Source organism: Elgaria multicarinata, chromosome 14 (genome assembly GCF_023053635.1).
Source record: "Elgaria multicarinata webbii isolate HBS135686 ecotype San Diego chromosome 14, rElgMul1.1.pri, whole genome shotgun sequence".
Lineage (NCBI taxonomy): Eukaryota > Metazoa > Chordata > Lepidosauria > Squamata > Anguidae > Elgaria > Elgaria multicarinata.
The window spans coordinates 22,999,526-23,026,772 of record NC_086184.1 but is presented as its reverse complement, the minus strand read 5'-3'; the positions used below and the strand labels follow the sequence as shown (position 1 = coordinate 23,026,772).

Genomic DNA, 27,247 nt, shown 5'->3' with positions numbered 1-27,247 from the left:
GTGCCACAAAACACGTAACTTTTATGGAAGCCAGCAGGGACATTTATCCCCTCCATTGCAGTGGTAATTGAGCTTCTAAACCACCCACAAGATTACACTTGTAAACTAGTTAACTGTACAGACCATAAAGATGTTTATATTGCACAATTTGTTTTGCATCTATGCATACGAAAACAACTCCACAGAAGAAACATCTTTATGCCCAGCTGCCCAGAGGAAATTGTTCCTGTCTCATAAGGGCAGAAAGAAAAGTGACATGATTCAGACAGAACTTAAACAAGATACATTTCTCAATGCAATGAATGTCTTTGTAATATTGAATATTTATTTATTAAATTTCTATATGACATCAAGGTGTTTAGACCAGTTATATTATTAATATTAGTAGTAGTAGTCATCAAGTTGTTTAGGTCAGATTATTATTATTATTATTATTATTATTATTATTATTATTATTATTATTAGGCTAGTAGGAAATCAGCTGAATTTAAAAATGGTAATTTGTACATTAAAATGTCGCAAGTTTTTAGAATTTTTAATCCCAGCCTGTGGAACTCCTTGCTGAGGCAGGCTTGGCTCACTCACTCTCTATTATCCGTCCACTGGAAGGCACAGACCTTTGTATTGTATCCACGCAGACCTCTGGCATGTAAGCGAGTCTGTAGGGCTGAATGCTATTTTTGTTCTGTTGTTGAGGGCGACCATATGAAAAGGAGGACGGGGCTTCTGTATCTTTAACATTTGCACTGAAAAAGGGAATTTCAGTAGGTGTCATTTGCATGCACGCAGAATGTGGTGAAATTCCCTCTTCATCACAACAGTTAAAGTTGCAGGAGCCCTGCACTGTTTTGTATGTGGTCACACTAGGCAGGGTCCCTGTCCTCCTTTTCATATGACAATGCAGAACTCACCGCTCCTGGAGATTCACGTCTTTTTGGCTGGGGATCCAAGTCAATCCTTGTTTGGAGGACTTAAAAACGTTGTTGAAATAAGAGGAATATCACTCAACAAATCCTCTTCTTTCCCCAACCACAAGCCACATTAAGCTGTATGTGATATTCCGATCCAGACGAAGCAGTTGTTGTGAAACAGGTAGAAATAAAACTGGAGGCCTGCAGTTCAAGTATTCAGTTATCACTTCTTGTGGTAAACTACTTGATTTTGGTTCTGTTAACAATTTATTCAGTTCCGTTAAATACTTATGTTTGACCATTATTATATAAAATGTTTGTTTACCACCCCAGTTGCTTTGATATTATTTAACATTTTAGTAGTTGTGTGCTAATTAGCATTTTCCCATTTTGTCTCCTTTTTACATGGTCGCCCTACAGTTGTTATGCTTTTAATTGTGGTTGCATGCATTTGTTTTATTCTTCGTTTCATAAAGGTTTATTTAGGATTGTAAGCCACCTTGAGTGCCATTTTTCTTGAAAGAAAGACGGGCTACAAATCAAATCAACCACTGAGGTGCCCCCCTCCCGGTTATGAAATGATCTCCTGAATGAGGGCTGCCTAGTGCTAACATTGGCCCAGTTCAGAAGACACCTTAAACCATGGCTTTAATAAAGCCATGGCTTAAGGTGTCTTCTGAATGGGCCCATTGTTATTTTTCTGTCACCATGTCAAAAGTTTTCTCTTTTCCCAGAGATTTAACAGCACTGAGTTTCAGCTGTTCCTGGATTTGTTTGCTGTTTGGCTGATAGTTCAAGCTGTTTTTAGATATATGCTGTCTCTGTCTATATTGTCACTGTGTTTTTATGTTTTTAACTTATGTAAACCACCCAGAGTACTTCAGCTATGGTGCAGTATAGAAATAATAATAATAATAATAATAATAATAATAATAATAATAATAATAATAATGTGAACAGCCATTCAGCAAAGGAAAGAAAAATCTAGTCAATTAAACACACACACACACACACCAAGTGAATTTTATTGACTTTGCTTAAAATGGTCAGAAGAAATTGCCTTGCTTCTAGAAAGGAGGCAGCATTGTTAGTAGTGATGTTTAAAGGATTCCATAAATGCTCACCATGCAATTAAGTTCTGCTTTGTTTTTAATTACAAAGGAAAAAATGATAATCAAGCTGTCACCCTAAAACCGGTAGAGGAATTGTGTAGACTTTTCAGAGAAGTTATTTCGCTTTCGTCACCAGTGATGTCACAGGTGCTGATGAAACACCCATTGCAAAACCATCTTCCTTGGAGGTACCGGCTAGGACAAAATCTGGATTCAGCAAGCCACTTTGAATCCTGATCCAAGTTGTTGGGACAAGAACAACAGAGACTCCATTCCAAGTTAGCATGGGATGGGGTCATACCCACCAGTTTTGAAGGTTTTTGAAAAACTGCTATATGAATGCACAGAGGATAGCTCTATTTATGCTTGCCACCCATGGGAGTTAAGTGGAATTTCCCTGTTCAGAAGCATTATACCCCAGAGTATAAGATGATGCAGAGGGGGGAATAACAGAAGATGGCTACTGCGTCTTATATATGGATTGTTCCTTTGACGTTTGGCTCAACATGCCTAGAAAGACAATGCCGGACTAAAGACTGATTCAGTGAGTTAATTCTTCTTCTGTCTACCACAGTATTAATGAATATAGATCATTGTTACATGCCCATAGGAAACTAACTATTTAAATTTGGCGATGACTATTTCAAGCTGCTATCAGCAGGAATTTCAACCCCCCAAAAAATGTTCATAAAATTAAGAACAGAGAGAAAACAGACCTTAATTAAGCAAAGTGTTATCTCTTTCTTCTATAATGAAAGCAAAGTTACAGTTATATTTTCACCAAGATTTTTCTCCACTTAATGAAGACATTATCCATGAGTTTTCAAAGTCACTTTACAAAAGAGCATTCAAGAGATATTAAAGTCAGCTTAAACTAAAAAGTCTTTTTGAAGTCAATAAACAATAAAAAGAACAATGAAAAGACAGCCTTTGATCTCTCCTCAGTCTCAAGTCTTTAATTTCTCTTTTAATCTACTAGATGCATTAAGTCTTGTATTCAAATACTTTTCACCTGCAGAGTACAGTAAGCTTGCCTTGATTAAAATAAAACCCTTTATTTAATGTACAGTCTCATTAGCATGGAAGAGTGTTAGATGGAATTTCCCCCACATTAAAAAAAAAGTTTTAAAATGATTTCCCTTTCTACCCTCTTTGAAAATTAAAAAAGGAAACGAAAATGGAATCGTTGACTTTGAAATTCATGATGAGATCAAAGCCTATAATGCACATAGATTTTTTCAAAGAATAAATTATTAACCACATGTGCAAACACATACTGGTCAATAGGCATGGTCAAGAAACATTAGTCTCTCTCCTTGACCAATTAAAAGCATCAGAAGTTATTTCAAGGAATACAAAGATACATAAATTTACATAAAGGTAAACGAAAAGAATGAAAGAAATAACTACAAAGATTAGTTTAGTGTATATACTATATAGTGGCCCCTTTCAGACATAATGGCATGGTTTAAGAGCTTGTCCTCATCCTCACTGCCCCATAAACAAAACTAAGGTTTGTTCAAATAAAAACAAAGCATTGCTCATTAAAAGAAGCTAGGATCAAACCATAGTTTACGATCCAAGCTTGTTCTCAAACCATAGTGTAAAGTAACCCAGTTTCCTGAGTTCAGACATATTGAGCTATTCTGTTTAATTGTGGAAGCAGATGTTTCCTATTTATTTAGTTATTTATTTATTACACTTTTATACCGCCCAATAGCCAAAGCTCTCTAGGTGGTTCACCAAAATTAAAACCATAATAAAACAACCAACAGTCTAAAAACACAAATACAAAACACAGTATAAAAAGCACAACCAGGATAAAACCACGCAGCAGAAATTGATATAAGATTAAAACACAGAGTTAGAACAGTAACATTTAAATTTGTTAAAATTAAGTGTTAAAATACTGAGTGAATAAAAAGGTCTTCAGCTGGCGACGAAAGGAGTACAGTGTAGGCACCAGGTGGACCTCTCTGGGGAGCTCATTCCACAGCCGGGGTGCCACAGTGGAGAAAGCTCTCCTCCTAGTAGCCACTTATCTCTTGTTGGCAGCCAAGACTTGCTACTACTCATGCACATGACACTAAACTACAGTTTAATGTTGCAGCCAAATTGGCCTAAAGTCTTTAGAAAAGATCCTGGGATCATGAGAAGCAACTGGTGCATGAGAGAGACAACTCCATTGGGGCAGCAACTCCCAGAGGCACAAGGCCCTTACTTTCGCAGCATATGAGAGAATATTTTTCCTGACTGCCCGAAGCCTGGTCTAGGACTTTGATCTGCTCGTTCTTTCCTTTTTAAACAGATGCATCTACCTGATTTTAGCTGAAATGTATATTAATTACACTCAAGTTTGTAGTAGGAGAAGTCGTTATGTCATACATAAAGCTATTTTTCCCCATGTGAGCTAAAGGGAAATTCCAAAATCCTTCACGGAGGAGACTGACAGTTCAGTGCACCAACACCTGAATCAATTTTTGTTTGGGCAGTGGATACCAGTGGATCTGGTTGGGTCTGGCTGACCTAGATATATGGAACCCTATGGATTCCTGAATGTTCTAGGGAATTTTCCAATAGCTACAGTTGGTGACCCTGGCGAGGTTCAAGTCTCACTCTGGAATGGCGAGATGTGAAGGCTACTGACACAATTGCTCCTGAGTGTCCTCTCCAATGATGTAGATCACAGGTTGCTCCCTAGTTCTCTAGAAAGTGTGTGTGTGTGAGTGTGATACAATCTGAAGGAACTGTAATGTATTTAGAAGGTGGGGATTCTAGAAATGCAAAAATTAGATATATGTTTAGTTTTAAGAAATGTTTCCCCATCACAACACTTAGCCACACATTTTCACATTGGTTGCTTACTAAGAAGAATCAAAGTGAGAGCACTTTACCAGGTTCAGACTGCTCTTTTATTGATTTGGATGTGCCATGAACCACAACATCTAATCTACAATAAGCCATTTATGGAGTTTCCTAGCGAAATGATCTACAGGCTAAAAGCCTTAGATTTTTAGTCCCATCATAGACTTTTTTTTTTATGATGATAATGATGAAATGGAAGTGTGCTGGAAAATACTATAATAAGATTGCACAAGGTACTAGTGTCAATATTAGAAAATTAGAAACTTTGGTTAAAGTTGTTTTAAATCCTCTAAGCTGACCATTTCGAGACACAGTACCCTTAACTCAAGGCTCATTTCAGCAGGATTCCTCCTTCACAAAAGCCCAGCATAGAACAGTTCAAGGTCTTTGCCAAATTGCACTGCGTTAATTTTACTTCACTGCCAATCAACTTTGGTTTCCTAGTTAGATCATCGTACAAAGAAATAGCTGGCAGGAAAAAAGAGTGGAAAAACAAGTAACATCACAATAAGCACTTATATTCTCAATAATTCCCACCGTTTCTCTCACTATTTTCCCATTGCATTGTCTTCCCCTTCGCAAGCCTAGTTCAGACAAACAGAAAGTGAGTTGATAAAGAGTGCAGTCCAGAAAAAGTTTCAGGAAGGCAAACGAGAGGAATCACATGTTTGGATGTTCTTTCTGCACTCAGAAAATTCGGGCTTCTTCGCACAAGCAAAATAAAGCACCCTTGTGATTAGCCACTGATGGAAGTTTGCAGGTGCTTTTGGTGACATAGGCAACAACCATGGAGTCTCCTGTGTTTCTTTCCCCATTCCATTTTAAAATAAATCAGAGAGAAGCTGGAATAAACCCTAATGTCATGAAATCGGCAATGTGTAAAGCTGGCATTGCGCTATGAACTTGCCCCGGAAGGACGTTCTATGTCTGCGATCGAGCGAAAAGAGGGTAAAATGCCTCCCTGCAACAAACAGAGGCAGATCCAATTCCTCCACCCCACCGAGAGCACCCCTTTAAGCTCAGTGGGGCTTACTCCCAAGTAAGTGTGCTGAGGGTTACAAACTTACAGCACAATCTTATGTCTACTCCTATGTAAGTCCCATTGTGTCAGGGGAGCTTGCTCCCAAGTAAGTATGCCTAGGGTTGCAGATTTACAGCATAATCTTACACCTATTCAGAATTAAGTCCCGGCTTTCCTGGGGACTGCAAGGAAATAGTACAATGCAAGTTAAGTGATGAAAACAAGACTTCCCCTTCTTTGAACACATGCCAGGGAGGGAAGCAAGGAGGCACTCTCTCGATTCAAAAAGGAACCCCAGGGAAACAGCAGGATGTTCCACTTTGTCGCCCCTCTCCTCCAGTGTAATCAGCTCATATCAATCATGCCAAAGACCCAGGAAGCACAACAGCCTGATTTATGTTTTCATTGCTATGATTATTCCCTTATTTCTGTTTTGTGTAACCCCTTCCCCCCTTCATATGTTTTGATGTGATGTTAGACTGTAAGCCTCTAGGCAGGTATTGCTGTTTTATTTGTACATTCTGCACAGCACCAAGTACATTGTTGTTGCTATATAAATAAATAAATAAATAAATAATAAACAATGGCATTTCCCTTAATGTAGAGACACTCTTGGATGTCAAGGAGAAGAAGCCCAGTATTGATGCTTTCAGTGATGCTACTTTTGTATCTGATAAGGAACTCCACTTACCCTCCCCCCCTCAGGAAGATTCAAGTACATGACACCCACCACACACCTCCAGTACAAAGTGCTACAGCATGGGAAAAAGTCTTACCATGGTGTCTGCTCATTTCAAAGGGTAACCACAGGAATTGTCATGGAGTGAGGACAAACACCCTATTTAAAGACAAACGCTGAAGGGACACTTTTCTGAGTTTGCACAAGGCACAACTTAACAGTCTAGCAGCATTTAAGAAAGCTATTAAGACTGATCTCTTCCGGCAGGCCTATCCAGTGTAATTTTAGGATGTTTTTAAAATGTTTTTAGGATGTTTTAACAATGTATATTATGCTTAATTCAGTTTAATGCATTTTATGTTTACTGTTGATCCCCGCCTCGATCAGAATGGAGAGGCAGGCAAGAAATATTATTATTATTTTGAGGAAGCAAGAGAGAATTTTTTTAACACTAGTGTAAAACCCATGTCATCTGCTCCTTTCCCACTTTTTTTGCCCCTCAGTCCCTTTACCCCAGAGGGGCTCATGAATAATGCAAAACATTGCTCGTGCATAGTCAATCTGCCTCTGCAATTGTCATGTGATGCAGTCCCGCCCTCGCAATTGGCCACCTCCATCCTCTTCCCCCTCCCTGCTGGTGACGATAGCCTAACCATGCGACTTCACCCAGGGCCCACCTCCATGCCACACTGATTGGCCAAGCAGGGTTGTCTGTCATCCTGCTGGGCAGAGGGGCTGCCCTGCCTGTTTGGCATTCAAAATCAAGCTCTGAACCTTTTTGGACTTTCCGTTATTTTGCACATCTACACTGCTCAAGCTTCAGTTTAAATAAAAAAATGAGTAAAATTGGTCTGGTAGATGTTGAGTAATAATCCTATTATATTTGTACTCCACTTTTCAGCCAGGACTGCTTTCCAAAGTAGCTGGCAAATTAAAGTCGACAAAAAAAAAACACTGTACAGGATATATTTATTCCAGCCTCTTCTGGACCCAGTCAGTTAATGAATTACTCTAAGATACAGGCTCTTCCCTCCAAAGGAAGGAGCAGAAAGAGTGTTTGCAGTTGGATCTGTAGACTAGCTATTGGTAAAGATGCCAACCCTCCAGAAAGAGCCCTTCCACTGATCTCCTGTATGAGAATATATTGTAGTACTGCTAGCATACGTGAGTCAGGACAGAAGGGGAAAGTAAAAGGACAGCACAGAAAAACTTCAAACATGCTGGAAATATTATCATTTCTCCTGCACATTTGGTCACCAATTTCCCACACTTCTTCCCACCTTTTCCAAACCTGCCGAAGTTGTCTAGAAGTGTAAGCTTTTTTTAGTTGGTATTTTATGAAACTATCTGCACTCTGTAATTCTCTCCTATACATGAGACATCCAACACATCAAACACAATGCAACAAAAACAACGTAAAATAAACAGGAAAAAATGAAACAAAACAAACAGTGGGACCAAAAACTACTTCAGGGAAGAACAAAACATGGTTTAATCTACAAGAGCACAAGCATGGTGAAACAGAACGTTTTTTCAGAAGGTGGAAGAAAGCCAACAGTTAAAGAGTCATTTGGAATTCCTGGGGCAAAGTATTTTTGGGGTGCCACTGCTGAGAGAGCCCTGTTCCATATACCTACCAAGCAAATCTCTCCAGGTGGTAAGCATGTTACTTAAGCACAACGTTTGGAAGCAGGGAGGGACAACCTAAAACTAAAAAACTAAATTCGAGGTCAAGAAGATCAAGTGTCAAGCTGTTGACATCACCAGTAAGTGAGGCCCAATGTGGTGTATTTTGTGAGAGCGTTGAAGTAGGGCTAGGAAGACTAGAGTTCAAATACCTACTCAGTCATGAAGGTTACTGGGGGCCTTTGTACCAGCCCTATCATTAGACATAGTAAAGCAGTTGCCTCAGGCAGCAGATGCTAGGAGGCAGTAGCAAGGCATTGGAGGAGAGAGCAATGGATCGCGCAGCCCGCCGGTATCCTCTAAGCTAGTCTTCTGCCTGCAGATGTGGTGGAGAATGGTCTCCCATTGCCAGCATAGAAGGAAGATTCAACTGTCCGTCCAGTCAGCTTTTGTACATAGAATGGGAGAGGGCGCCATCTTGTCGTTTGCCTCAGGCAGCAAAATGTCTTGGGCTGGCCCTGGCACCAGTCAGTCTTTCTTCAGCTTAAATTCTGCACAGGGTTGTTGTGAGGATAAAATTAGGGCTGGGATGGGTGGAATCATGTGCACTGCTGCAAAATCAAAGGAAGTTTATGATCGGAAGGGTCTGGACAGTGCCTGGATGTGAGGCCGCCATGGAATCCTTAGAAACACCACCTTCAGTTTCATCAGAGCCAATGTGGTGTAGTGGTGAGAGTGTTGGATTGGGACTTGGGGGCTCTGGGTTCTAGTTTCCAATTGGCCACAAGCTCACTGGGTGGATGTTGGACCACTCACTGAGTCTCAGCCTAACCTATCTCACAGGGTTCTTGTGAGGATAAAAATGGAGAAGACGGTGATGACGTGAGATGCCTTGGGTTCCTTAGAGGAGAAAAAGTGGGATGCAAATATACAAATAAATAAAATGATGGGAAAATGGGATAATATATTTTTAACCAATAAATAAATAAAGGATGTGATAAACATGAAAGAAATAAAATAACTGTGTCTGTTCAGACAACACGCTAAGCCAAGATTAGGCAGCTAACCCTCTTGCAGCAAATGATTATTGAGTGTGTTTAAATCTTGCTTGTGTAACCACCATGGTTAGGAATGGTTCACACAACACATTAAGTCATGGTTCACATGACACACTAAACCATAATGTAGAGCTCAAAACATTTAACCACAGTGGCTTAGTGTGTTGTCTGGACAGGTTCCAATTAACTGCAAAGCTGCAGGAAACAATTCCTTTTCAACAATGCTCCAGCTGCTACGCCATTCACATGCTTCTTCCTTAAATGTTATCTTGGTGTGCATAGACAAAGGAGAAACTTTTGTAAAACAAAGAAACAAACAACCTCTCCAATTTGTTCTCAACAGTTTCCACGTTTTTAATATACCTATCAGTCATCCCAACCTAAGACACTATCCCTTAACAAAGCTGATTTGTGGTTAATTCAGCTACAGAAGCATTTGATGCCAGCTTTAACAATGCAGTATAACAGTGGATTGCAGGAGAGTAGTTATTCGCCAGGAAGCAAATAGCTCATTTTAGCAAAAGACAAATAAAACAAGCAAACAAACAAAAATTCAATGACCCCTTGGAGCGGCAAAGAATAAAAGCCCTGCCATTTGATGGAGCAAAAAAATCACACCATATTTATTACATTCTTGCTCTTTATAGCGACACGCCAACTTCTTACTGCATCATTTCGGAGTTAAAGCTGACAGCTTACATGCTCAACTAAGTGTACAGTAAGCACATTAATGTCACTTTAAAGTGACATGTTTTGATGGGCACAGGATTCTCTTCTTCAACCACCAACACCCTTTATATAATGGCTACCCAATAAGTATTAAAGACGTGATCCCTAATTGCTTGGAATTGAAGCCGGGAAAACACATATTAGTTCACGCCACCAACACACGCTCAACAACAGCTGGCAGCAATGACAGGACACACACCAGTTTGTATTAAGATGTCATTGTGCCTTCCCAGTTCTAATCGGCAATTATGACTCTATTAGCCGTGCTTGGCAGTTCATCTGCTCCAGCACCGGCTAAGGAGGTCTCGGAATGGACCTCTGATCTCCGGGTTTCCGCTTCGGTGAGTGCTTAGTGCAGCGGCTGTCATCTGGAGACACCGAGGAGGTAAGCCATTGTCTCCGCTAAGGTAACTACACCTGACCTTACAACAATTTACTAAGGAAATACCTGCCTAATGGCAGCGTGAGTGCAGTTTCTTTTACCACTCGCAACGGCTCTGCAAATTAGAGACAACAGGATAAATCTATGACCAGCTCACTAGACACTTCATTAAATCACTGTTCCCTTGCCTTGTAGAGCACTAATAGAATCACAGCCCTCGTTAGCTACTGAATAAAAGATCAATCACATACTTTGAGAGCGCTTGCTACCAGCTTCCAGAGGAAAGGAGCGGGGGATAGGAAGAGAGAGAGAGAGAGATTTAGGATCATCAGTAAGAACTGAATGGCCTCTTTGCCAGTTGGTTAAATTACCTTTTCCACAACTGACTCGGAATGTAATACTCAGAGGAACTTGTTAAGTCTGCTTCCAAAAGCTGCTCTCTAATATATGACTACCAGGCCCTGGTCAAAAGTTCATAATGTGCATATGTAAAAAGGTACTAAATTGCCTGAGGGCTAAAACCAGAGGAGTTTAATTGCAGCAAAATGCTGAAAATGGTCTATTGAGGGTCCTTCTTTTGGGATACTGCTGGCACCGGCTGATTGAAGTTCGAAACATGAAAAGCCATACAACAACATTCCCTTAAATGCAATTGACTCCAGGAGCAGTTGCTCTTGCACAAACGCTGGGCTGAAAGGAATTAAATGGGGGGAAAGGAAAAGAAAGAGACCCTCAAATTCTCCTAAAAATAAATTTTAAAAAATTAAGAACAGTTTGAATTCATAATCCAAGGGGATATGAATAAAAAGCAGGTGTTCTGTAGGACTGCATCTTTCATCTAAGTGCATCATCAATACATGGAAATATTTTAAATTTGGAAACAAAGAATATTAGCATAACAACTTGGCCAAAATGCTTTCCAGGTTGTTGTTACTATTATTCCTATTCAAAAAAGAATAAAAGCGCAACATACTTTGTCCGGCTATAGGTCTCAATAATTACACCAAACAGCTGGGGTTTCTGCAGCCTTGGGGTTACATAAGCATTTTCAGGTGACACCTGAAGAAATTTTGTGGGAATCTACACTGATGTTATTCTAACGTTTTGAATGGGTTACTGTGACGCACAGCATCATGTGACCCTGGGTCTCCAATGCTGTAAATGAGTTGTACTTACCGGTTCTGTTTCTTAGTTGCAGCGCGGCTACAGATTCATGTGCCTCCTTCTACCGGTAATTTTCCTCTTCCTCTTCTCTGACAGTAGCAGAGCTGCTGGGTTTGCTCCGCCCACTTCCTGTTCTCCTACCTTCGCCCCGTTTGCTATCTTATCTGCTACAGCAGATAAATCACACCAGTGTTATACTGAGCAATCACTGACAATTGCATGCAAAGGACTCAGAAGTTTTCCACCTTAGAATCTGTTTTTATTGTGAAGTACTCCCATACATCCTGCCTTAATTGTGCTCCTTTTGCAAAAGATTCGCCTGAGCCGCTGCTGTGGGCGCAGGAGCAGGATTTTAAATAAATGCTTACATCTGCGTAAGCTTTATAGATAAAGACACCAAAATTGGCACAGTAATACAAATACCAAATTTTAATCGAATTGGGTCATCGGTTGATTTTTTATGTTTTTTAAAAAACATTTCCCCCCTCTTTGCAAAGGAGCTGAGGAGCGCTCAAAGGATCGCTGTAGCTCCGTGCAGGAAAATTAACAAGGGTCTCTGCTCCCAGTCCAAAACTCACGACCAGCGGGGCTTAAATGGTGTGTTTGAAATAATCTCAACAGCTGGGGCTGCTGCTGAAACTTTTCAACTTGGTCACCCATCCAAACCCTGACCAGACCCAGCCCATCTTAGCTTCAGCAAAGCAGCTGGCTCCTATGCATTCAGGCTATTCCCGAGGACTTGTATTAAGATGTTTTGGGATGGAGTTTGTGCGTGCTTATGACTATTGCTCGCTAGGAACGAGGCAGGAAGTGGGCGGAGCAAACCGAGCAGCTCTGCTTACTCTCAGAGAAGAGGAAGAATGGAAAGGATTGAACAGTGTGCCCTGAAGTACCGTTGCAGCTAAACGTAAGTAACGCTAGTGTGCCCTGTGATACAGAGAACCACGTTAGAAAGGGACACTAGCAACTTTATAAGACTAGTGTAGATCCGGCCTTTGTCTAAGCCCAATTCCATCCTTGATGATATTAGGGAATAAAAGGCCAAATTAAATCATTGGACTGAAGGGGGGTGTTGAGTGCGCTTTGCCTGCCAATTGTACCCCATAAATGGTATTTCCACCATCACAATCACGTTACCTCAGAAAATGCAGATTTTAGAACACGCATTCGCCAAGCCATTTTGACCGACGGTTGCCTTGAATTCATTTCTTGAGAAGGGTTTGGAGAACAAGGGATCTTACAGCTTGCTAAAATTCTCCAAATTTCTCAAAGCTTGGTTTGGCTTGTTCCCAAGCATCGAGGCTTGGTTTGGCTTGTTTTCATTTGCGATCTGTTTTTCAGTTTCTTTGAACAGGGAAGTGCACATTCTTTTCTGAAGCATGAGCCTGCGTATGTTTTGAAGAGCGCCCATTCCAAAGTGGGCACAATCACCATCACCACCACATTTTTGGAACATAATCAGAAGTTCAGGAATGTGTGAATGTTTTTTTTTAAGGGGGAGGGGAAATGCACTCCTGTTTGCATTTGGGTTGCAAATGGGGCAGGTTCTCATGATTTGTAAACTGGAGAATTCTTCTACATCTCTGTGGTTGAGCAAAAAAAAATCTTCTCCCCTGTAAATTGAGCCCAAGGCCATCCTCATCCAGCGTGCATTTACTTCTGGTTTCAGAACCCAACTGCTGTTGGTGGGGAGTTTAAAAATGACCGGGGGGGGGGGAGGAATTTGGCAGAGGAAAATCAGGTGACACGATTGCCGTTTCACCTGGCAATTCCTCCTGGTAAATGCTCCTTCATGTTATGGTGCAACTACAGGGTTGAGATACATAGGGTGACCATATGGAAAATAGGACAGGGCTCCTGTATCTTTAACAGTTGCAGAGAAAAGGGAATTACAGCAGGTGTCATTTGTGTCCATCCAGCCCCTGGTGAAATTCCCTCTTCAGTTAAAGCTGCAGGAGCCCTGCCCTCTTTTGTATCTAGTCATGCTAGGCAGGACTCCTGCAGCTTCAACTGTTGTGATAGAGAGGGAATTTCACCAGGTGCTGCATACATGCAAACGACACCTGCTGAAATTCTCTTTTCTATACAGAAATTATCTGTATAGAAAGGAGCCCTATCCTCCTTTCCATATGGCCACCCTAGAGATACCCAGGTCTTTGAGGCATGCCTCCCAAAAGGACAGACCTAAATCTATAGACGAGCAGCACAATGTGGCTTCACTGGTTGGAAGTGATCCCATTTTTAAAACTCAGCATTCACTCTGCCTTGGGTAGTTCATAATTTAATAAACTCACATTGCTTCACAGACAACAGGGGTATTAAATGCTGTGTCCCGTGTGGTATATTATTTCCTAGCCTCGCTTTCAGGCCTAAGCTACATCAGCCCCTGTCTTCCAAAAGTGACAGTTAACATTATGATCTCGTGGCTTTGTTCTACAGCAAACAAACAAACACAAAAATAACCAGTTCACTCAGAAGTGTCAGAAGCAAAATCCGTTCAATGGATAACAGGGATAAAGTTGATAATTCATTTACTTGACCTCTAGAGAACAGTTCTGATGGAAGTCTAAGAAAGCAGAGCTGTGGTGGTAACAGCATTTACTGCAATAAATAGAACTCTCCGAAAATGACAAACCAATAGCAACTGACAACAAAGTAAAAATATAACACACACTTTCATCTGTTTACTCTTGACATTTGGTGCTGAAACATGGCCAGTTTTTCAAGCTGGCAGAGAAATATATGTCTCAGAAGAATACAGAGGAAATCTTATTTTTTGAAAGAATGTAAGAAATACAGAAGCAAAGATCAAGTTCAAATTTAAGTATCCAAAGTACTAAAAGCAAAAAACATTCAGGATCCTGTTTCTATCAGGATCTATAAATTAGGATCCATCTTGTTTCCTGCCTGGAAATCCTACATTTCTAGTAATTAGGTCAAGTGCTTCCCTTAGTTAATCAGGAACAATAGTGACAGTGTGGTATAGTGGCTAAAGTGTTGGACTGGGAGTCGGGAGTCTAGTCCTCAGTCAGCCATGGAAACCCACTGGGTGACTTTGGGCCAGTCACACACTCTCAGCCCAACCCACCTCACAGGTTTGTTGTTGTGAGGATAAAATGGAGAGGAGGATTATGTACGACACCTTGGGTTCCTTGGAGGAAAAAAAGGTGGGATATAAATGCAATAATACATAAGATAAACCTCATCTTGTGTAATCAAAGGGCTGTTTCATATATTGCACGATAGCAAACCCCAGATAGCCAAAGAATATGCATACCAGTGGAAAAACAGCCAATCCTGGTTTTCTGAAAAATATATCTATATGACACATGCATTTTCAGGTACTTGTCTCATGAGAAACATTCTGTGCTGCTTCCTCTAGATATTAAGAATGAAATATGAAAAGTGCCACCAGGAATGGAAAAATGTATGGGCCAGGGAAGGTGGGTGATTGGCCCTTTTTCATCACACCATTTCCTCTTGGAAATCTACTTCCCACCCACAAAGGAGAAGATACAGGGATATATTGTCCCAGATGGGTTGGAAAGCAACCGGGCGAGTGTGATACTGGAGTGGACAAATGACTGGAAGGGGATGAGTTAAGTAGTCCTCACACACACTCACACCACTGTTTATCAAACCCTGATGACAGCACACACACACACACCAGACAAAACTAGCTGTGGGGAGGAGACTAGCAACAGCACATTTAGCCCATGAGAACTACACCAGAGAAAAGTGAAATGCTGCAGAGAATGAAAAAATGTTCCAGTGACCGAATTATGGTTATGCTGACACAACTTTGGGGATTACCTCTATTGGCTGCATGTCACGAGCAGCCCTGGGGCTGTATTTTCTAGATGGAAACCAAACTGCTACTGACTTCGCATCTTCAGGTCATTGTGGTCTCAGACTTATCAATTCCACAGGCTAGGGCTGAGAAAGGGCACCAATCAGTAACTTATTTTATGCTTTCTGCAGTAACTACATTGCTTCCTGCTTTAAAAATACATTCCTGTTCAAACGTGTTTTGCTTTGAGATAATGGGGCAGCATTGAGCACCACACACTGCCAACCCATGGTATAGACTTCTTTAATTTCACCACACCTTTCACTGATGATGCCACTCCATTTATTTGATCTACAATATATTTATGTTCGTTGTAATGCGCTCAGTCGTGATACACATCTTCCGTACTTCTCAGTTGTGATACACATCTTCTTTACTTCTCAAAATTGGGGGGGGGGCTAAAAATCACATATGTTGTAGTTGGGGTCACCGAAACATACATGGACACATGTTTAGATGTTACAATAAGTGTGCGAAGTTAGGTGGAGTGAGGAGCACAAAGGCAGAAGATCCCACTGTGCAATCATGTGTTGGCATTGCACCCAACACTGGTGAAATTCTGAATAGGCCCTTAGCTCTGTTCATCTACCAAGCCCACATTTCCACAGTTGTCATCTCCAGTCTTTGACAAACTCTTTCAAGTGGTGTGCTATCCTACTTACTGAGAAATTTGATGTGTTCTTGTGCTGACTTTTTCTCCCGTCCATTTTTTTAAAGCACAGAGTATAACAATCCTTCCAACTGCATATATCACAATGATCCATCCTTGGTTTCACGAGCTTAAGATATTAAAATTATTTATCCACATTGCATGATTGGGTGTAAGAAAAACATGAATGTTGGGGAGGGTGGCATTTGCAGCTTGCAGGAAAAAAATTACCATAACAAATCCATTTTACACTCATGAAAATGTAGGAATACACCCACTAAATGTGGCACGCAGTAGACCACCCACTCTGTATGAAACACCTTAAGATACCCATTCATCAACAGAAAAGAGAGAGAAAAATACAGCAGTAGATAATATATGGCATGTCCAGAATAAGGAAGAATAAAGATTACACCTGGAATATTTTGATGTTCAGAAATCCACAGCACCGTTAACCAAACCGTATATATCCAAGATAAATCTATTCTAGTTTTCTACATGAACAGTTCTTTGTATACATCAAAAATGACTTATTTTAAATGTGATTTATCATCCAAGCTGTTATATTTATCTCTTTTCTATGAGATGTTTTTCCAATTAATATAATTCCTCAAGTACTGTATATGGATTTCTGATGTGCGCATGAGAGTTTGCTATATCAATATTGGTATTAAGTAACTGCAGAAATATGGTGTCACTAAAATAATGGATGGAATTTGACTATGCTCTTTTTATTTGTCATCCAGTTGCCAAGTGGAGATTGATATGACTAATCTAAAAACTCCAGGAAACAGAAAAATAAAAAGATACACAAATGTCTCCTTCCAGCTCTGCCAGAATCCTCACCCCACCCTGAAAAATATGCATACCTGAACTGTAAAGGTGCAAGTGCAACCTTTAAATAGTAGTAGTAATTTATTAACGCTTAGGCCTTAGGCCATTCACATACAAAATAAATACAATATGAAGGGACAATAATATAAAAATACTGCATATAATCACATATAAATCTTACATAACGAAAGGATGAAATTCAATACAATTAAAAACATAGATTATATTATTATTATTAATATTAATAATAATAATAATGTAGTTAGATAAGAGCATCTCCAGAACAGTCAATTGCAATCTCAGTAAAAAAATTTTGCCCGAATTTTCATTGCTGCCGGGGCGAAAAGAGATAACTTGTGGGTTACCCTAGAGTCAGTGTCAGACAGGAGATAGAAAATCTTTTCTGAAATGGTATTAGAATGCAATTGATACAAGATAGATTCCAGAAATTTAGTTCTTGGTTCAGAATAGAAAGAACAGAAGAGCAAATAATGAGGCAAATCCTCAATTTCTGGGGCCCTACAAATACTCAGGTGGAGGGCCAAAGGCCCTGGCGCCTTCACTGTATTCTTTTCGTCGCCAGCTGAAGACCTTTTTATTTTCTCAGTATTTTAACACCTAAATTTAAACTTTGCTGTTTTAATTCTGTATTTTAATCCTATATCTATTTCTGCTGTGTGGTTTTATCCTGGTTGTGCTTTTTTATATTGTATATTGTATTTGGGTTTTTAGATTGTTGGATGTTTTGTTATGTTCTTAATGGTTTTAATTTTTGTGAACCACCCAGAGAGCTTCGGCTATTGGGCAGTATAAAAATGTAATAAATAAATAAATACAATAATATCTGCCATCAGTCACAGCTGTAGGCATAGTTTGAAAACAGAGGGCTGTAAATGCTTGCCTAAGCTTTGAGGATGTGAGCTTTACCTTTAAATATATAGCTTTTTGTCTGAGTTTTGCAAATCACTGTTTCCACGATAATTCAGATAAATAATGGACTGGATAAATTCAAATTTACATATTGAACATTGAATGATCAATTTCATAGTATTTACTCGCTTTTCTCCCTGAACTGAATGAAAAGATTGAATAGGATCAATCATTACAACACACATTCTAAATCATCCTAGATAAAATCACATAAAAGTCTTTAGAGAAAAGTAGTACATTACTTTCATGTCAACAAGATGTGTTTGATTATTATTTTTCTTTTCTATTTGTTTTATTTCACTGTATGTTTCAAGCTCAAACATGTTAAATACCATATCCACCTTTTAAAGTGAAATGGATTGCGACTGAAGATTTTTCAAACCCAACACTGAAAGTTATTAATGTAAGTCAACACTAAAGAGACACTATAATCATTACAGTTTAATACGACAGAGTAATACTGTACATGTAAGGAGTCTAATAGGAGACATCAGGACAACTCTGAAATCACAAGCAACCCAAGTGTTCAATGCATCAATGTGCAATCCGAGATATGTGCTACAGAATCTCTTGCAGAGGATGCTTTAGTACAGTGGTTCCCAAAGTGGGCTGTACTGCCCCCTTGGGGGGGTGGCATTGCATAGGGGGGCGTTAAGAGGCAAGGGGGCGGCAGGGGGGGGCACTCGAGATGGACTTTTCCGAGAAGAGCCTCTCCAGAAGGTCTTAAAACCCAGGGACATTTTTATGGGAAAAGGTAGTTTGGTCCCAAGCCATATAGGGGAAGAATCCACACAGGTATTAATACCGTTTAAGAAGAGACCTTTTAACGGTGAATTGAAATGTCTCAAAAGCACCAAAACGCTAATGAAGAGACATATCCTGCTTGGTGTGCCCCGCCACACCAGCTGCAAAACAGAAGGCTTCACATTAAGAATTTACAGAATAGTGAGGTACTCTACCCTAGTTACTAAATGTGATATCTAATATTCTTGCTAAATGACTATCAGACTTTGAAAAGATGATATCACTGGATCAAGTTCATCAATTATGTTTAATCGAATAAACTAAAAAAAATGTAATTGGATTTTGAGTAAATATTCAATTAATTGTTACAGTTTTGAATTTTATTGTTATTATCTTCCTTAGTGGGTCATTGAAAACCGCTATTCTGAATAATGATTTTTATAGTGTAGGGTAGGGGGCACTGGGCATGAGCTTGTGAAACCAAGGGGGCTTGTGAAAAAGTTTGGGAACCACTGCTTTAATAGGTCTGACCAGGACTGCAGGTGGCTGTACCTGAATCTCGACTGGGAAGGAATTATTATTGTTGTTGTTGTTGTTGTTGTTGTTGTTGTTTCATTTTCACTAACAAAGTTCAAATGACAATATAATCATAAATAATAATAATAATAATAATAATAATAATAATAATACATAATCCACATGGGAGGGAATTAAAACATTAGAGTCCACTTAAAATGCCAAGGTTAATGAAAAGTCCACCTGAAGAAATTGTCTTCATCTGGAGAGAGAGAGAGAGAGAGAGAGAATAAAATGAAGTTCCTATGGGAGTCAGTTCCACAACCAGGCTGCAGGCCCAGCAAAGTCTCTCTCCATCAGATTTCAGGCAGGATGACTTGAGAAGAGGCAGCGACAGTACTCTAGTTACTCTGGACCCAAGTCAAGGATGTCTTCTCCAGCCCAGGGTCAATGAGGTCAGTTGCAAATGTAACCCTTGGGTCGGTACCCAGGGCCGGGTTCTATGTCTAGGGGTTGTTTGTTTTTCCCTTAAGGTTAGCTCAGGCTCAAGCCCCCACCCAGGAAACCTGGGACACCAATTTAGAGATGTCTGAGTAGCAACCTCACCCACACACCTGAGGTATAAGTACTGGCATTTATTCAGTTTGACAACAAGCAACAAAAATAGAACATGGGAAACAACCTTTTGATTAACACATTTCCCTCCCAAGGTCTAGGTAGGCCGATGGAAGCCTGTGTCCTTTAGCCTTATTCACAAGCCCAGGAGACAGTGAATGAATAGGGATCCTCCAGGCATGCAATAAGGTGGATGGTAGGTGGCAGCAACCGGAACTGGGGTGCACTGCAAAGAGAGCTGATTCAGCAGCATCAGGAACTGGGGATGATGTCAAAGTTCAGCTCCTCCTTCTGCAGCAGGAGACTGTTGCATGCACAACACTGTATGCAAGTGAGCTCCTTCATGTTAGGGCATGTTTTCCCTGCTCCCCCCCCCCCCACCGGGTGGCGTGTACTCATTTCTCTACTGCTTTACACTAATGAAACCAGGAAGGAAGGTTTGATCTAGATCTGTAATCCGGCAAGCAAGAAGCTGTAACCTTATGATAGAACATGCCTGTCTCCTGACTAGTTAAGGGCAGAAAATTAAGCTCCTAATATTTATACCAGGATTAGCTAATCAGGACTTTCTACCTACCAGTCACAGAGACCAACATTGCACATCTCTATTTAGTCCCATATCTGAATGCAACTCTGAGGTCTAAAAGACCTAGATTACAGATTCCATATCCTGTGTCCATGAAACATCTGGATTGCACACATCGATGCATAAGAGTTACAGCCGAGTATTCCTGAATCTTTCAATAATAATATTAATAATAAAAAAGATAGAACAGCACTTCAAGTATCTGATATCATCATAGTGTCAAGAGACTTCAAGCATCATTTGGACAACTTCTCTGAAACAAGGTGGGATGCGTAAACATCTTAGGGCATTTATTGCAAGAAAGCAAAACAAAACACAAAGACCATTCATTTTAAAATGTGAACGATGCTATGTTTTTATTGGGCCTACCCAAAAGAAAATGTTATGATGAATGAAATGTCATAGGATAGACAGTTATTGCATTTCTCTATCTGGTAATATTGAAACTTTAAAAAATACGTTCAAAGAAAAAGCAGCAACACTATAAGAGCATTATATAGCTTTGGGGGTTTTCTTCTTTGGAACATGGAAAATATTAGTTGTCATAGCTTTGCTCTAAAAGACGGTACTTTCAGGCTCAGGTTACTTGGACCTTCTTAGTGTTTACTCACTGTCCTTTTTTTCCCCCTTTCTGTGAAGTCAGAAGAGATTTCTCTCAATACTTCAAATAAATAAAATATCCAGCTGCACAAACACTATACATTCAGCTAGATTACTTTGGCTTCTTATGGAATATTTGACTTTCCCCAGAATGTAAATGATTAAAGAGAACCCATCATATGAAACTGATTGGGGAATGGTTTAAAGTGGTATGGCATTTTTACAAAGATGGCATGAAGAGAAATAAAGACCAGAATAAGGTAAAGCCGTCACCAAAGGTCAGAAAGTAATATCAATATCACTACACAAAGCACCCCTTAAGAAACTTTCTATATATTATAGTTGTGTTGACCTCCAGCTGTATAGATATAGCTGGTACACCCACGTGTGTGGGAAAATCATTTCAGGCCTCTGAGATCAATCTACTAGGAATTTCTCCTACACAAACCCCACTGAAAGATCTCTTAGGAAATGCAGAGCATTATATTAGATCAGTACAAGCCGGTACAATTTGTTCCCTACCAAGCCAAATGCAGCCTGTCAGCATGACGTTTATTTATTCCTTTCATTTGTGCCTCGCCTTTCTACCAAGGAAATGCCACTCTAATAATCATAGATAAAATTTGATGACAACAATAATAAAGCAAATACATTAAAGACAACTAAGAACACAACAGTAACAGAATAAAAGCCACCCAACCCAACGGACCTGCTTCCATGCCAAAAGGCCTGGTTAAATAAAAATGTATTTGCCTTCTGGTTGAAGGACAGCACAAATCGGGCCACCTGAGTTGCCCTCGTCAGGAAGTCCCACTGCCAGGAGCAGCCATCTAGGTTATCATGGCACTAAATGATCCATTGCATGGTCGTAAATTCCAGAGCCTGCCAAATATCTTCTTATCTTGGGAGGTGAATTTAAAAGATTCAGTGTCATAGAAGTTATCAGGCTGATGTTTATCATCTACTTTGTGTGGGGGGCATCTAAAAGTAAATGCATCAATCATATCACATGTATAATATAGACATCAGTAATAGACACAGTTACCGCTTAATTGCATTCAATGGGCATCTCTTTATTTAAACTCTCATGCTGAAGGTCTGGTACACCTATGGGTGCTCCATGTGCGCATTGGGCTTCACACTAGCACAGTCTCTAAATCACAGGTGTTCACGCAAGCTCCACAAAGCAACCTACAACTCTGCAGTGAATGGGAAATCCCTAGCTCATGTGGACCTCTGTCAAAGGTAAAAGAATAACAGACCGGTAAAAGAATAACAAATAACCACTTCGTATTACAAAGTCTATCAATTATATCTGAGAAATATACAGCCCACCTTTCGAATCTATTCTGATTTCCATGGTGGCTCTCACCACTATGAAGCATCTAATGATGATTCTGCAAAAATGTAACCTGGGTATGGCTCCCTTCGTACATTTTATATATATATGTATTTGCTTTTATATCTGGCCTTTTTTCCCACCAAGGAACCCATGGTGCCATACATAGTCCTCCTCTTCCTCCTCTCCATTTTATCCTCACAACAGCAACCCTGTGAGGTAGGTTGGTGCTGAGAGTCTGGGACTGGCCCAAAGTCACCCAGTGAGTTTCCATGGCTGAGTGGGGACTAGAACCTGGATCTCCCAACTCCCAGTCCAACACTTTAGCCACTACACCATCACATCCTGTCTGTCTACAGAAACGTGCTGCTGAAAACCTGCTAAAGAGTTGTATAGTATGCTGACCTCACTACAGGTATCACAACAAAAGCCACTCAGGAGTTTGGGGTTCCTCCATGTGAAGGCGCTTCCTCACCTGTGCTCCCAGGTTCTAACTCTGGCACAGCCTGTGGCTTGTGCTGTAACATTTACCATATCACCCTTATCGCCATTTTAAACATACTTTCCTATGCAACGAACACACAAAACAAGAGTGGCATTGATAAAATGGCAGCTAGGGCAAGGCTGTAGACCAAGTAGCACGGGGGGGGGGGGGGGGGGGGGAGAAAAGAAAAGAAACAGGAAGCATTTAAATCTTTGGATCTAAATCTTTGAGCCAGTCAAGAAGAGGTTCAAGCTTTCCTTGTATTTAATTGAAGTCACTATTCTGCATTATACAAGACTACTTGTTTATGCATCTTACCTTACCCTAAAGAATGTTATGAAAACTGATTAATGTTTGTACAAGATATTTACGATGCAGAAAGGCCATGATATACTGAAGGTATCATATACTAAACAGACTGCCATTCCTTCTCATTACTTACTGTGCAATGAAAGGAGCTGGTTTTAATACTTTGAAGTTTAACAGTAGGTGTTCCACACTCACGAACTGCCTACAAGTTAACCAGAATCAAAACAGCTACGCTGGTTGAAATGCGTGACTTTAATTTGTTCAGTGTGAGCTGGCACCCAGACACTGCTAGACTGCCTCCTTGAAACCACTTCATTGGTGCCCTTTGTGACCAAAGGGATTTCAGGATTCCTGCCTCTGTTTGGATTGATGCTGGGTTGGGTTTTTTTGAAAGAAAGAAAAAAGAAAGAGTGGTTTGGCCAACCAGCAGAGCTTCTAGGAGGCTTAATAACTGAAACATCTGTTGCCTGAAGTGTGGCCAAAGATGGCATGATTGGTTGGGCTATGAGGGAACATTCAATGTCAAGACGTTTGCTCTGAAACCCAGCCTAAACATGGTCAATTGGGGACCGGTTTATATGCAACCGGTTCTCTCCAGAGTTCAGAAATCTTCTTCTGAACTAAGTTTAATTAAAGGAGGGAAGAGTCCATCATTCAGATCTTTAAAAAGAGGGAATCCACAAATCCAGAGATCTGCTATTCAAAGAAAACACACACCCATCACATGGGGGTATGTGCACAGTTCACCTGCACTTCATGACGACTGCTGAACTAATAGTTAAGTACTTTCAATTCTGTCATTGGTTCTGCCAAAGGAGTTGACTGGCAAAGTCATAAGTGTATTAGGAATGAAACATTTACAAACAAAAAAGCAGGATGTGTGCTTGTATGTGTGAAAGGATTACCTTTCAAATCCTTGTTATTTCATCTGCAAAGCAACTTTACTCAGTCATGACATTTGTTTATGGATAACATAAACCTGTAACCATGGGAGGAAAATGAGAATGCAATATAGCCCTGACTTCCTACAGTTTTTAGGATAAGAATGTCAATTCTCTTGTACTAATTAATTGATTGGAGGGTTATCTTCGGCAAATCCCAGATAAATAGGAGCCAAGGAGCAAGAAGGTTTCGGAGTTGTACGGCTTGCAATCTCAAAATGCATACAATATTATGCGCCTGATGTTAATATCTGAACCACATTAAAACCAGTATCTAACACAGACAAAGGCAAATGGAAGCATCAGAAGGAAAGCATTTAATTAGGCCCCGTCCAGTATAAGGAGCAACTTTTCTGCCTTCAACCATCCCTGAAGGTCTGTACATGCAGTCAGTGCTACCTGTAGCACTTAACGATTGGGGAAAATAACCACAGAAGGTGACTCAGCAATTCTTCAAAGACACAGGTGGTTGAAATTTACTTTCCAGGAATTATATAGAAACTGCTATGAATTTTCATCCCAGATATAAAGCAGAACAGAATTCCATTTGATAAATAAATAAATGGGGCTCCTTACTGGAACTCATGAATTGGCCTGATACCCTTTACAAACTGAAAACTTGGCAATTTGCTTAAAATGGCACGGAAATAGTCTACGGTCCACAAAATTAAATATATATCATATGAAGTTATATGTTCAGCTATTCGCTCTCCAATGCCTTTTCCCTTGCAGCTTTCTACCCCTGGATTGCTTTCCAACCTGATACACTATTCTCTTCCTCCATTGTTATAGTCAAATTACTTTTTAAGGGACATCTGTTCAACCTGGCTTTTTTCTACTTTCTTTTATTTCTTCCCTAACACGTCTTTCTCTTGAACCTTAAATTATAGAACTATGGAAAGGGCTTGTTTTTATTTATTTTTAGTTACTGTGCGTTGCCTAGAGATTTTATACACTTTAAACAAACAAGTCAACTTACAGCAAACAAGTCAACTTACTAAATCCCAAAGAACCACCCAAATCAAATCTTTCCTTTTCCATGAAAAATATGTTACCAGCACAGTCCAATACTAAAAATTTCCTTAATAATAATAATAATAATAACAATAATAAAAAATAATCATTTTGATCCCGCGGGGAATAACAGTAAATATAAAATACATAAAACTGAATTAAGAACATAATATACATTGTTAAAACATCCTAAAAACATCCTAAAATTCCCCTGGATAGGCCTGCCAGAAGAGATCAGTCTTGCTAGCTTTCTTGAATGCTAATAGACTAATAGAATGCTAATAGTCTGTCAAGTTGACGAGTCTCCTCCGGGAGGCCATTCCACAGTCTTGAAAACAAAAAGATAGAGACAGCACATCTACCACCTTCGGAGATCTATCTATCTATCGATATTTGAAAACACACTGGAGCCCCAATCCAGCTGAAGCCAGGTAGGAATGTGTTGGTAGATTTTATTCTCACACAGAGAAATATTCAGATGAGTCTGAATATTCAACCAACCAATGGTGGCTAATCCCAAAAATGGTATGCATGGTTCAATCTGGTTACTCTCACAGTTCTTCTCCATTGGACTGGAGCACAGACAAGCACATTGTTCAAGGGTACTCTTATCCCTCTACAGCTATCTAAGGTTAAGAGAGCGATTTCTTGGATGCTTTCGGTTATAATTTATAACTTCGCAACAGTAACAGTGTTATATTCCCATCAATTTGGAGAAAGAGCAAAGCACATCTGTTAAAACTCAAACACAATGGTTGGCTCTGCACTGAAACAGGAAGAGTAACCCAATCGCCTCATATTTCTAGCCCTTTTTAATGCAAAAGGATTCAAAAACTCAGTTCCCTGAAACATCTGCTAAGCTCCTGTAGCCTTAACATGCGATACTTTTTTTCTGCTCTTTGACTTGCCAACGTTTTGTTTTAAGGACAACGGTGGCAAGTATATGATAATGGCTCCTAATTTTAGAAGTTGTGAAAGTCAATAAGATGATAGGGAGATAATCATTTTGAGATTGGATTCCCCCCCCCCCCCACAAAAGAGGCATCAAAATTCTTCCCATCCCATCCCATCTTTACATTATAACCAAAGCATTCTGCTTTCTGCAGATCTCATTTCTCCTATTTCTGGTCCTCATCCAGGACTCATTTAACTTTTTCACATTCACACGGTACATGACATAACACACCTGGAATTACATGACTCTGGAAATGCATACGTGTTTATCAAAGTGCAATCAAAGCAGTCTAGTAATGCAGACTCTTTTACACAGCTTCGTGATTACAGTAACCATTGTCAACATTAAGAGTCATGAAAGTTCTTAGAATGTGATAGATGGGTAGCCTTTTTTTGAACAGCTAGGGATGTTCAAATGCAAAGATGTATAAAACGACGTCCACTTACCATTGACTTGGTGAATGGACGAGCCAAGGAAAAGAGCACGGTATACAACCACCAGTTGCGATGAATTGCCGTGTACATCATATTTCCAGGATGCACTGCGTTCGAGATCACTCCATGGGGAGAAAGTCGGCGATTGAGCTCATTGGATACTAGAATGCTGCAAAGCTTCGATTGATTGTAGGCCAGAATAGAACGGTATTCTTTCTTAGGTGGAGAAACCTTGTTGAAGTCAAGTTTTCCTGAGCTGTCATTAATTTCTGTGAATCTTAAGGGAAACGAAACGAAACTTTTTCACCTAAGCGAAATTCTTCTCTTGGTTAAAAAGGTGTTTGCTCTACTGATATCGTCAGTGTAACACTGCTATACATACACAAACAAAATTGGGCTGATACCCTTTACAAACTGAAAACTTGGCAATTTGCTTAAAATGGCATGGAACTAGTCTACGGTCCACAAAATTAGATGTATATCATATGAAGTTATATGTTCAGCTATTCACTCTCCAATTCCTTTTCTTTATTTCTTCCCTAATGTGTCTTTCTCTTGAACCTTAAATTATAAAGCTTGTTTTTATTTTATTTTTTTAGTTGCTGTACGTTGCCTCGAGATTTTATACACTTTAAATAAACAAACAAATGGACAAACAATGTTAAAACCCGTATGGGAAGGATGGAGGGATCTGATACAGGATTTAAGTAATTTTGTCTTTTTGAGTGAAGGGTTAGGGTGGGGGGAAGCTTGAATTCACACAACCCTTCTCCCAGCTTAGGGTATGAGTGTGGAGGGTATCATGTTTTCCAAAGACCCTATGGCAAGACCTATACAGATGGGTCTTATGAACATCAGTAGAGATATCTGGAGGAGAGCAGATGCATTGCAAATTGGGTA

At 39.9% G+C, this 27,247-nt stretch overlaps 1 protein-coding gene across 1 annotated transcript in view; it reads right to left on the bottom strand.

Annotated features, from left to right (window-relative positions):
• The window catches only part of WWOX (WW domain containing oxidoreductase), a 743,733-nt gene that overhangs the window by 531,800 nt on the left and 184,686 nt on the right, over window positions 1-27,247 (bottom strand). The window contains exon 8 of the mRNA XM_063141391.1: window positions 26,360-26,624. Within this exon, the coding sequence (XP_062997461.1) occupies window positions 26,360-26,624 (265 nt within the window). The remainder of the gene's footprint in view (window positions 1-26,359; window positions 26,625-27,247) is intronic.